Below are 12,928 nucleotides of genomic sequence, written 5' to 3' on the forward strand. Positions count from 1 at the left end.
TGGCTTCCCAGGACACAGCCACTTATGAGTAAATGAATACGTATTTTAAAAAAATGCCCTCCCCACCCTAAATAGCACAAGGATGTCACCTGCGAAATCTGAATTTAAAAATAGGGGGGCCTCCAAATACCTTGAGATGTCACTTTCTCTGCTCCATCCTCCATTCTTCAGTGTCTCTTCTGGACATTTACACTCACCGCTTGGTATGAGTAGCATTTTCTCTGGATATTGGTTCGTCACTCATATTCCAGCTCAATTACTGTATCTTGAGAGTTAGAATCTAGTTTTATCTTTAATTTTGCCAGAGTTCGGCTGCCAGCTTGCCTCCTATTCTTTATTTTTTTGTAAATAAATGTCTTATCGGCAGTGCACCCAGGCCCAATCACTGACATATTGTCTATTGCTGCCTTTCTGTGATACCCAGTTGGAGAGTTGGACAGGGACCATATGGCTCAAAAAGTCTTGAATATTCACTTATCTGGCCCTTTACAAAAAGCCTTCCAGATTCTTGCTTGTAGGGAAACCTATTCACACATATATTCTGATAAATACCATTTGTATTTAAGCCTTAATAAATGCTGTTTATCTCTAAGCCTTAGTTAAACCCCAAACAGAAAAACCTCTGCCCCTGAAGGTGAGATCAGATTGTTGTCGTTCCAGCTCCTGCATCAGGGGAGTAAGACAGCTTCCTGTGGGGATGTTTGGGGAATCTCTTGGAACAGGAGGCAAGAAGTCATTTCATTCCTATGCTAGGTATTAAAGAAAATGTGACCTAAATTTAAACTCACTGGCTGAATAAGACCTGGGCCAGGATTTCCAGAGCCACACTTCTCAGGCATGTTCACAAGCCATTTCCCCTGCCATTTCACTGGCGGTGGGATACAAATACAGCTTACAGACCTTAATGCTTATGGGGTCTAAGTGCAGATATTCTGCGTGTGGCATGGGTGTATCCTTCAGGATATAAATTAAGGGTAGGATTCTGCTAGTGCCTAAACGATCTGCCTCTAAAGATGCCTTGAGATGATGTCCATTGTGCCTTCTCTGTGTGTTAAAGCAAATTCCAGACATTATGTCATTTCCATCCCTACATAATCCTATACACTTTAAAAAAAAGATCAGTTTCTTATATCCTTAAATGCCACTATCAGCACTATCAACAATTTCTTTTTTTAAAAAAATTTATTTGTATTATGAATAACAAGCTCTCTGTTAAATTAAAAGCTTTCATTTATTTATTTATTTTTGGCCATACCACACAGCACGTGAGATTAGTTCCCAGACCAGGGATCGTACTGGAGCCTCCTCTATTGGCAGCACAGAGACTTAACCATTGGACTGCCAGGGAAGTCCCTCAGAAATTTCTTGATACCACCTAATAACCAGTCTTATATTCAAATTTCCTTGATTAACGTGATGGCTTATCACATGAAGAGAGATTCTCCCTGTTTAAAAAAAAAAGCTATAAAGTAGTTTTATGTCAGCAGAGGCTTTGATAGCAGAGGTTTTGTTACTTTGTTAATTTGGCAAGATTATGCGTAAGTACAGATTATTTGTCTCAGGTTTTACTGTCTCTCTGCCACTGATTTATGTATCCTTAGGGCACTCACTCAGCTCTCCCCTGCTTCCAACATGTATTCTCCTTTGTCCTAATAAATGTATGAAATAAGCTCTTGATCTGCTGGATTTATAAAGGCTTTTGAAACTTGAAAGCTTCTCTTCCTGTATATTTTCCACAGCCATCTTCTGCTTCACCCTCCTGGCTCTGTGGTGGGTTGGGAGGCTGAGGATCACTGCAGGCTTTGGGGAAAGGACCACACACCAGGTAAAGGTGGTGCTGGGCTCAGGGGCAGGGGGCAGAGCTGGGGAGCAGAAGGGCAGGGAGACTACCAGAGGCAATGCTGGAGGGGTACAGAGCAGAATCCATCCCACCTACTTCTTCTGGAAGGAATGAAGGGAAGAAGGAAGGAAGGAAAGAAAGGGAGGGCAAGGAAGGAAGGAAAAAAGAAGAAAGAAAATACAAAACAAAAAAAACACAAAAATAATGTGTGTTTGCCTTGAAAACATAAAAGAAAACTCAGTGATCATTTTTTCTTACTAACTGAATCCAGTCATTGTTAGCCATTTGATTTTGGTCCTAACTTTTAAAAATATATATAAATTTTAATAAAATTTGTATTGTATACAATATCTAATTTATTTTATTCTCCTACTTTATATTAAACAGGAATATTTTCCACCTTCACTAAATATGTTTCCAAAACAAAGTTTTTAATAGGTGCATAGAATCCTAACTTATGGGTATAACATACATTCAGATTGCTTATACTTTATCACCATTATACAAACAAATATTACCATGAATACCCTTGCACCTAAATCTTTGAACCTATCTCTGATGATTTATGTTAAATTCATCAGAATAGAAAGGTGAGGTGGAAAGATCAGAACATGTTCCAAACCTCCCCCCAGAAAATTTGTTCCAATTATACAGTAACTGAAGGAGTGATTGAGCCTGTTTTCCCATAACCTTGCCTTAGTACTGTTATTATTTTTTCCTTTTAATCTGAAAACTTTAAACACAAATTATCATCATTGTACCCATTCCTGCTTTGTTCATGTCCTTTGAATCTTTTACCATTTTATCACTTTATGTCAAAAGAATGGATAGTGTTTAACTGTGGGATTTGGTGAGGGAAAAGTGTAAAAATTTCCAGATCTGTGCTACACCTTCAAAAAGCAGCTGGGCTATGCACGTGGAATGCAAATTATTTTCCTAGATTATTTGCAAGGCTGAGCTAGCACTCAAAACGGACTGCAAACATCTTACTTGTTATCAATGCCAAGTATATATTTTCAACATCTACTATTATCCAACTAGTATATTCACACAATATTGTTACCTTTTCTTATGAAATCTGGCTTACTGCGTGGGTTTTGGATTTGCTGCCTAATCTGGATCAACTTTCCATACCTTCCTCCATAGATGTAAGTATCAATCACAAAGTAGTTTATGAGCCTTTGTGCAACTGCATGCAAAATACAGTACATATGTACAACTTTGAACATTTTTCTTGGGAGAGAGTCCAAAGCTTTCATCATGTTCTCAAAAGACCCTAAGAAAAGATTACAACTCTTTGATATGGAGAAAATTCTGAGGGTTTCTAGAACAGCCATCTCCACAGGAGAAGGCAGGTAATGTGAGTGAGTAAAGTGGATGAGGTATCGGGCACTAGGGAGTGACAAGAACTGTGGCGTCTCACATGTATTTGCACCAACTAAACACAGTAGCTATTTCTCAGCTCTGGTGTGTGGGGAACTGGCCCCAGTGTTTCCTGATCTTATTTTTTTTTTTCAGAAGAAGCCAGAAATATGGATGTTTACATGAAGTCTTCCAAATTTTAAATGCCTCCAATAATTTGAAGTTAAACAAATAATCATTATATGGTACAAAGGACTGGTCTGCTGATTTGGCCCTCTGGCTGCAGGCCCTAAAAGAAACCAGGCATTTCAAAACATAATTATATTCTCTTTAGGTCTATAATAAGCCAAGAACACCAAGCCCACTTAAGAACTAGGCTTCCAATGGACTCTGGTCTGATTGGAGTTTGGTACTTCAAAAGTTCAGTGGCTAAATCTACAGCTGAAGCAATGCAGTTGCTGAAAGCAGCAGACCCTGACACCCATCCATCCTTCCCCAGCCAATGTCCAGTACTCTACAGAGATCAGTCCTACATCTCTAAGTGGCAGTAGAGAAAAATGTTCTAGAAGAGGATATGTCAAGAACCCTAATTGCATGGTTATATAAAACTGTGATTTTCAAGTTGGCAATGCTAGCAATTGCTGCATTTCACCTACTGCCAGAATGAGAAAAAGCCAGGAAAGTATGGAAGCCACAGAGGAGCTAACCATACCCAGACAAATGACATTTTTATAAAGCCAATTAATCTCTACCTACATAAGGGAGTGTGCTCTATAAAGATACCCTGCAACATAACAATTCATAAGGGAAAAATCACTTCCAAATTCAAGTGTGTCACAAGTTCAGTTTTAAAAACACCCAGCTTTTGAAATATGGTACCAGCCCATCATTAAAACTTTCCCACAACATGTGACTACTGGTCCCTGGGCAGATTTCCAGGGCACATATATAGTAGGTTCTGAGGTCTGTGGAGGAGTGGGAGTGAGTGGGCAGAGGGAACAGAGGACCCTTCAGGCTGAAAGGGTTGAGGCATGATGGCTGCAGCTGAGAAACAAATGAGTAAACCACAGAAAACATGATCCAAACTGATAACCACATTTTGCCTGAGGATGCTGGCTGACAGGAAAGAAAGAAAAGTGAAAGTGAAGTCGCTCAGTCATGTCCGACTCTTTGCGACCCTGTGGACTGTAGCCCACCAGGCTCCTCTGTCCATGGGATTCTCCAGGCAAGAATACTGGAGTGGGGTGCCATTTCCTTCTCCAGGGGATCTTCCCGACCCAGGGATAGAACCCAGGTCTCCTGCATTGCAGGCAGACGCTTTACCCTGTGAGCCACCAGGGAAGCCCGCTGGCTGACATGGCAGTGACCAAATACCCCTTTTTCTTTTCCTTCCTCACGAGACATTCTACAGCTGGTCCAATGAAGATCTGAGCTGTGGTTGACAGTGCCACAGGCAAAGCAATGCCACTTTGTGAATAATGAAGTATTTCACTCAAGCAAATATGTACTTTCCAAGGGAGGTATACGTGTGTGTATGGTACATTAGATGCATTTTGATTTTTTCCTTAAGAACAACTCAGGTGATTAGATGACTCCTTAATCACAGAGAACATCAGTTTTCTAAAGGTACCTGTAATCATGCTGGATACAATTAATGGTAAAATGACGAGTTTCAGCATTCTCATCAGAATTTCTCCAGGAAAGGAAAAGTAGAATTTCTCCAGGTTAGATAGCTTGCTGTATTCTCGAACCAAGACTCCTATAACAATCCCTAAGAAAAACAATGATTGAGAAGAAGAAAGGAACAACATTAGATTTTTTTTTGTATACATTTCTATGAAAAAAATCCCCCAAATACAATTTTTAGTGGCAAGAAAAATAATTTTGATGATCTTCCTTGAGTCGGCAAATATTAGACTTAAAAAACAAATTGCATTTTAAAAGGTAATGAGTAAATCTGTAAAAAGTAAAATTCATGTGAAAGCTTTTTTCATCTCCTTTCTTCCCCTGCAATTATATTATCATGACAAAACATCAAAGAATACCATGAGAAGGAAAAAGAAAAGTTCAGTCTTAGCCAGCCCAATATAACAATTGTTTTACACACCACTTTTATTGTCTATCTATAGATATTTTATATATTTTATACTTTACATATCAGTTTGTATTTTCTCATATTCTTTTAATAAAATTTTAGTAATACTCTTCTCTTTTTATTGAAGTAGAGTTGATTTACAATGTGTTAGTTTCACAGCAAAATGATTCAGTTATACATGTTTTTCAGATTACTTTCCCTTATAGGTTATTACAAAACATTGAGTATAATTTCCTGTGCTATATGGTGGGTTGGTTATCTATTTTAAATATAGTAGGGAAATGTTCAATATTAAGAAACAGTATGCATTGTCTGAAAGCTTGCCTTAATACGATGTCAGTATGAACTCTTTCACTTGTGAGATGATTCTGACAACTAAAAATCACAAATTTTAAGTATTTCTTCTTTATCTTCTTCCAAAGAACATCCAGTTGCCCTACTCCACCCTATTTCCATCAACTGCCACTCCCTACTACCTTCTATTAATCAAGAAAGAAAATGGGTTGGGATGACTTACACATCTTTTTTCTCTTCATCAACCTCTGATGGATGACATGCTAATTGGGAGTAAAATGACTAGAGGGCAGGAACCTTCAGGAAGGATATAACTAGATATGTTAATTTGCAAGTGCAAATAATTAGTATGTGAAAATTTAGAGTTATTTGCGTATAGTTAAGAACGCTAGAGCAAATGAAGAGATGTGAATTATAATCAGTAAGTAGTAGAGTTTTCATTTAAATTCTGGTATACTTCTCATGCCCACTGTGCTGTGCTGTGCTTAGTCGCTTAGTCGTGTCTGACTCTTTGTGACCCCATGGACTAGCCTGCCAGGCTCCTCTGTCCATGGGGATTCTCCAGGCAATAATACTAGAGTGGGTTGCCATGCCCTTCTCCAGGGGTCTTCCCAACCCAGAGATTGAACCCAGGTCTCCCACATTGCAGGCAGATTCTTTATCATCTGAGCCACCAGGGAAGTCCATAAGTAACCTTATATGAAACATTTACAAGTTACATTAGATAAGTAACCTTATCTTTAGCTTTTATTTTCCTACATATTCCACCTTTGCCTTAATCTCTATTTTGTACATACATTATTGAATGTATTTCTGATCAGCCATTTTAAATTATTTTTGGAGCAAACCTATACATGTAAACATTTTTGAAATTGCAGTTAAAGCAAACAAACAAAAAAGCCTCTGTATTTTTTATCCTTTTTGATACGGATTTCAAAACTTAAGTGTTAGAGACTCCAGAATGGTTAAGAACACCAAGGATTCAAAATGTTTTAAGCAAATATTAAAAGCATGTTGTGCTTACTACTTAATTAGCTATGTTCAGCTGTTCTATACGGAACGTAAATACATTGTTCTGTAAGGATGCTCTGTGATGTTCAGTGCTTTAAACAAACAAACAGAAAAACCAGATACTCTCTCTCTTAGTATTCAGGTTGCTTCAAGTAAAATTTTGGCTTGTATGTCAAAGAAAGCCCTGTATGTAAAAATAAAGGAGATGTGTCTGTGCTTAAAAACCAGCCACAAAAGCACTCTGTCGGGTAGCAAAAGAACCCATGTGCTCCCATCTTAGGGTTTATATTACCATCAATTAACTGTGCCTCTAATCATCTCCACCCCAAATGAATGCAAGGCAGTTAGAAAGAAATATACTTCCTATTTTTCAGCCTTTAACCAGATATGGGTTTTTAATGGTAGAGATAAAAGAGTCTCCATAAGGAGTCGTTTAAAAGCAATCAAAGGTGACAAGCACAATGAATAAGTTACTGTATTTAGTAATGAAAGCTTTCTATCAAGCTTGTTCTTGAAGTTGAGTATCACAAATTATATTCCAATATTTGTTGACTGAAAGGAGAATACAAACACCAACCAAGACTTGGAAAAGCAGTTGGGAGATTCTCTCTGGGCCAGAGATGTCATCCCAGGACCCTCAAGAATAAAATATACTGGTGAATGACCTCAGCCAGGAGTTAACATTTGTGAATGGATGTGCTACACCTTGGTCTCAAACACATTTGGAAAAATGAGATGCAGGATAAGAGAAAAATCACTGAAAGATTTGCCAGGTTCCAAGATGAAGCCAGAATTTCACAGTGTACATCCTTCCCTACCCTTTTCCAGAGTCAGAATCTTGGAATGGATGAAGGAACATGGAGAGGTTTATCCATAGCCAAGGGCTGCTGGGATTAAGTGCCCACCCAGGGGTACACAGGTCAGATGGACATGGTAGGGCCACTCCCAGAACCAGAGAAGATGAAGCTCCAGAACCTTCCTGAATGGCATATCTATACAGAGGCCTTCAGCAGGTCCAGGAAGTAAGCCCAAAGGTACAATTGTTACCTAGATGGTCGCAGCCCTTTAATTACCAGGAACTCATTCTTGGGCTGCTTTTCCCCACACAGGCAGGAAGATCCCAAGCAGGTACTAAGATGATTGGGAAGTATATGGTGTTAGGAGAGCAGGATCCAGTTCTGGTTCCACCACCTACAAAGTACATAACTTGGGTCATAAGTTTAACTTCTCCTGTTGTCGACTGGTGGGATTGGAGGTAGGGCAAAAGGGCTGCTCTCAAAGGTGCCTTCAGAGGGCCAAGATGCTGTGATCATCTCTGAGTCTTAGTGTCCTCAATTTTCAAACAGGATCATAAAACCAGCTCATTGGCTCCTGGAGAGCTGGCCATGTTTTTTACATGAAATGGAAATACATTGGTAAAACAAGGAAGGGAGAAGCTAGGGAGGAAAACAAGACCATAGCTAGAAATTTCTTCTTCCAGTTTAAAACCTTAAGCTTAAAAGAGATGATATGGACTTCTCTGGTGGTCTAGTGGTTAAGAATCTGCCTGCCAATGCAGGGGTGATAGGTTCCACTCCTTGTCCAAGAGGATCCCACGTGCTGCGGAGCAAGCCCATGTACTACAACTACTGAACCTATACACCCTAGAACCCATGCTCTTCAACAAGAGAAGCCACCGCAGTGAGCAGCCCATGCACCGTAATGAGAGAAAGCCCACGTGCAGCAACAAAGACCCAGCACAGACAAAAATGATGGTTTTTTTTTTTTTTAAATAGAAAAGATACACAGGACGTCATTGCTTCACGCCCATGTTGTCTCAAACAATTGCCAGTCCAGTAGCCCTATTTTGGAGGTAATGGGATGCTTTGTCTTCCTGAAAAGTTTATTTAAAAAACATTGTTTATGAAATAATTCTGGAGATCAAAATAAAAGGTCATAAATAATTAATTGCACCAACCTATCCACTCCTTTCCCCTCACCATTTCCCAGGTCCTACCCAAACTTTGTTCTTATGCACGTTTTTTTTTTTTTTTTTCCAGTACTGCAATCTAGCAGATAACTCAACATCCTGCCCTATTAAATACTGTCCAGCAGAAGCAAATAACTAATTTTAATTTTAAACAAACAAAACAAAAAGAAGCAAAATCTCACCACGACCCTTTCAACAAAGAATGGGAGCACTTTGCTAGAGCTGCCAGGCATCAGTGTACGGTGAGGACGGAGAGGCAGGGGGCAGCTGGGGGCTGAGGGCACGAGGCACAGGGCCCGTGCTGTTCTTCCGGCAACATACACTGCCTGGATAGCTAGCAGGGGCGGAGGGAGGGCCTTTCCTCCTCAGTCCAGGATCTGGCAGCTGAATCAGTGGCTGTGAAGCCTGATTTGTCCACAACCAAAGGCACCTGTGGAAATCCACTCCCAGCCAAGAGTGAAGTGGAAGCCAGTGTGGTCTCTGAAACGTCAGCTGCAAGATACCACCCAGAGTGGACAGGGACTTCATGCTCTCCCTTCTCATTTCACAGGGCACTACCCAATCTTTGTTCTTATGCACATGTGTTCTTTACAGTTATAAAAATTAATCTGGGGATAGTAACTGAATTGCATTTGATTCAGATGGATAAAAACAGCACTGTTCCTGTTTTAGGGTATTTGCAGAAAAGAAATTAAAATCTTCTGTGGTTTTTAATCAAAGCCCCAGAATAGTTCTCTGGTTCACAGATTGAATCTGTCTTGATTAAATAAGAACTATTGGCAAAGGAAAATACATTTTTAATTACCACTGAAATAGTTATCTAGCCATGCTGTCATGTTATATACTATTTTAAGCACTAGATTAAGCCCCTCAGGAGGTAACTGAGTGTTGATAACCAGAAAATAAAAAGCATGGGATGAATAAAGTTATTAACAAATGGCTTGGCATACACTGAGCCTCCCTGGTGGCTCAGTGGTAAGGAACATGCCTGTCAAGGCAGGAGATGCAGGTTCTATCCCTGGTTTGGAAAGATCTCCTGGAGAAGAAAATGGCAACCCATTCCAGTATTCTTGCCTGGGAAATCCCATGGACAGAGGAGACTGGCAGGCTATAGTCCATAGGGTCGCAAGAGTTGGACTTAGTGACTAAACAACAGCAACACGCATACACTGAGTAGATAGGAGGACGTTTCTCTATCCTATCCTTCCACTGAAATACACCTTCCCCCTTTTCTCATCTTCTCCTTTGGAGCTGAGTAGCTTCAACAATATAAGGTCTTTACATGAACTCTGACACAAAACACAGATACCCCTGCGTCTATAAAACTTTGACTTTTAAGCCTTAAAAAATCTCATCAACTCGAATATATGTAAAGTGAAATTGTTTTCATTTTTCATATGCCCCTGAGTTGGCCAAGCAGTTCGTTTGGGGGTCCTGTATCTCAGGTTGCCAGCCATGGACTGAACTCAGGACACAGCAGTGAAAGCCCGGAATCCTAAACACTAGGCCACCAGCGCTGCACCCAGTGCGGCAGGTGGCGATTGAAGCAGTCGACGCACAGTTTGGGAAAAAGAAACTAGAGACAGAATTAAAGTTTTAAAGACGGGATCAGGGGACTCAAGACCTCTTGGATCAAGAGCCCTGTTCCTCGGAGCCGCATCACTCTAACTTAGTGTCTTGGCAAGCAGAAAGTATTGTGTGACATTGAAGTCCGCCTCCTGTGTCCCTAGTCATGTCTCCCATTTTACTGATTACTTTAAACTATCTTTGTCATTTTCTTGTACAAGGGCTGTCACCTAGCTGGAGGTCATAGACCTGCACATGCCTTGGGAAAACATCCTAGTGTGTGCTCAAGCAGCGTTCTGAGCTTGTGCTGACCCAGCAGCATTCCAAGGTGCACACTAGGTTTTTCCTTAGCTTAGCAGGGCATGACAACCCCAACGAATCAACCCAGTGTATTTTTACTTGGGTTATGCTGTATTGCTATCTTTTGCTTTTATTCTTTTCCCATGGTGATTTTCTCATGGCTTAGCCAGAGCAACAGGCGGCTGACTATTAACCCCTGCACACCAGGGAACTCCCCCACTGAGTTTTCAATTCCATTGTCTCTAAGTTTCATTTCTGAAAGTTACTGTATCCTTTTCACAGCATCATTTTTCTGTTTCCTATTTTCTCTTCCACCTTTCTTTTTTAATCATGTTAAACATATTTACTACACCCCACTCCAGTACTCTTGCCTGGCAAATCCCATGGACAGAAGAGCTTGGAAGGCTGCAGTCCATGGGGTCGCTGAGGGTCGGACACGACTGAGCGACTTCACTTTTCACTTTCATGCATTGGAGAAGAAAATGGCAACCCACTCCAGTGTTCTTGCCTGGAGAATCCCAGGGACGGGGGAGCCTGGTGGGCTGCCGTCTATGGGGTCGCACAGAGTCGGACACGACTGAAGCGACTTAGCAGCAGCAGCAGCAACATACTCTTTCAGACTGTTACATCATGTCCAGTTTTTGTGTTCTCTTGCTGGTGTCATTTCCTTGTGTGATTTGTAATTTTTGATTGTAGATTTGTCTTTTGGGAAGGGGGTTGGCTTTCCATGGTTGTGAAATTGTCCCTATGCATAATAGGACACCTGTTTCTCCTGGAAGTTTAGGAGTTTTAAGGTCATGAGGAAAGTCCTCCTATATTCTGTGCTGGTGTAATTTAAATCACCCAACCAGGTAAGTATATGTCTGAGTTTTAATTTTCTCATGGGTGCCTCTCTTCCTCTTTACTCTTAGACATGGGCAGAGGCAGCTTTCTTGAGGTTTCCCTGGGTCACAGGGTAAAATTTTTCTGGTCTTCTTTCCAAGCAAAGTGAAGTGAAAGTCGCTCAGTTGTGTCCAACTCTTTGCGACCACATGGACTATACACTCTGTGGAATTCTCCATGCCAGAACACTGGAGTGGGTAGCCTTTCCCTTCTCCAGGGGATCTTCCCAACCCAGGGATCATATCCAAGTCTCCCACATTGCAGGCAGATTCTTTACCAGCTGAGCCACAAGGGAAGCCCCTTCTTTCCAAGGAGCAAATTTTGAGGTTTTGGGCTCTATGAAGAGGAATGATACTAGCTCCTCACCTGTATGGGCCAAGATCTTATCTCTTCTCTATGTGGCTATTAGAACCCCTATCCCCCATCACTAAGGGCCATAATTGGCTTTAGACCTTACTATCAGGTTTTGTTTACACTTCAGGCTTTGTGTTCCCTTTTATTTCTGGTACATGGGAATTTTTCTTTCTTTCTTTCGAGTTTGGGTTACACATTAATTTGGAGAAGGGTATTATATTTCTATGTGTTTGGGATGGTAGGATTCATCCACATTAGCTCAACTACCATATTACTAGATGCTATAGCACCACCAATTATTTATTCCTTACCCTTTCCAACATGTCTATTTTAAGATGGATAAAAGAGTGAGTGGAGATTAAAGTTGAAAGTCCCGCCACATACAGTAAAGTTCTTGCTATACTAAAGACCTGATATAGTGGTACTAAAACAATTATTGCTCTTCCAAGAACTCCTATGTAATCTTGTGGGATCAATTAATCAAAAATCGTTTACAGACCACCTATTCCTGCAACACACTGGCCAGTGGGGAAATAGAGAGAAGAGTAATGCACAATCAGGGTACCTTTACATGATGAAATGCACGTTAGTCTCTCAGTCATGTCCAACTCTTTGGGACACCATGGGCTGTAGCCCACCAGGCTCCTTTGTTCATGGAATTCTCTAAGCAAGAATAGTGGAGTGGGTAGCCATTCCCTTCTCTAGGGGATCTTCTCAACCGAGGGATCGAACCCAGGACTCCAACATTGAAGACAGATTCTTTACTGTCTACGCCACTGGGGAAATTAGGCATATTAAATCACATGAGACATTTTGAGGGAAGAAACTAACCCAGAACCAACTGTTTAGGAGGCAGGCTTTGTACTCAGACTATCTCTGTTCAAATCCTGGAGTCACCATTTTATTAGCTGTGGAATTTCAGGCAAAATACCAATCATGCTGCCTGTGCCTCTGTTTCCCCACCTGTAACCGTGGGCATAGTAAAATATTAATCTCAGAGTCATTGGGAGATTTAAAAATGAGACTATACAAAAAGTGCTCAGAGTAAACAGTGCCTAGCTCATATAATAAGTATTTGAAAAATGTTAACTATTATTCTAGGTTATATACTCCTAGGTTTTCTCATGAAATCCTCAAAATGGTTGTGGCTCTCATAGGTGAGTCATGGTCACAGAGCTCAACGTGGTAAGGTCAGGAGTTGAGGGGAGAGAATCACATAACATATTTTTAGTGTGACTAAATTTACAAAGCTATT

At 40.6% G+C, this 12,928-nt stretch overlaps 1 protein-coding gene across 1 annotated transcript in view; it reads right to left on the reverse strand.

Annotated features, from left to right (window-relative positions):
* SLC1A1 (solute carrier family 1 member 1) overlaps positions 1-12,928 on the reverse strand; it is a 75,325-nt gene that overhangs the window by 33,564 nt on the left and 28,833 nt on the right. Inside the window, exon 2 of the mRNA XM_019966002.2 lies at positions 4,833-4,973. Within this exon, the coding sequence (XP_019821561.1) occupies positions 4,833-4,973 (141 nt within the window). The remainder of the gene's footprint in view (positions 1-4,832; positions 4,974-12,928) is intronic.

The sequence above is a fragment of the Bos indicus genome, chromosome 8 (genome assembly GCF_029378745.1).
Source record: "Bos indicus isolate NIAB-ARS_2022 breed Sahiwal x Tharparkar chromosome 8, NIAB-ARS_B.indTharparkar_mat_pri_1.0, whole genome shotgun sequence".
NCBI lineage: Eukaryota > Metazoa > Chordata > Mammalia > Artiodactyla > Bovidae > Bos > Bos indicus.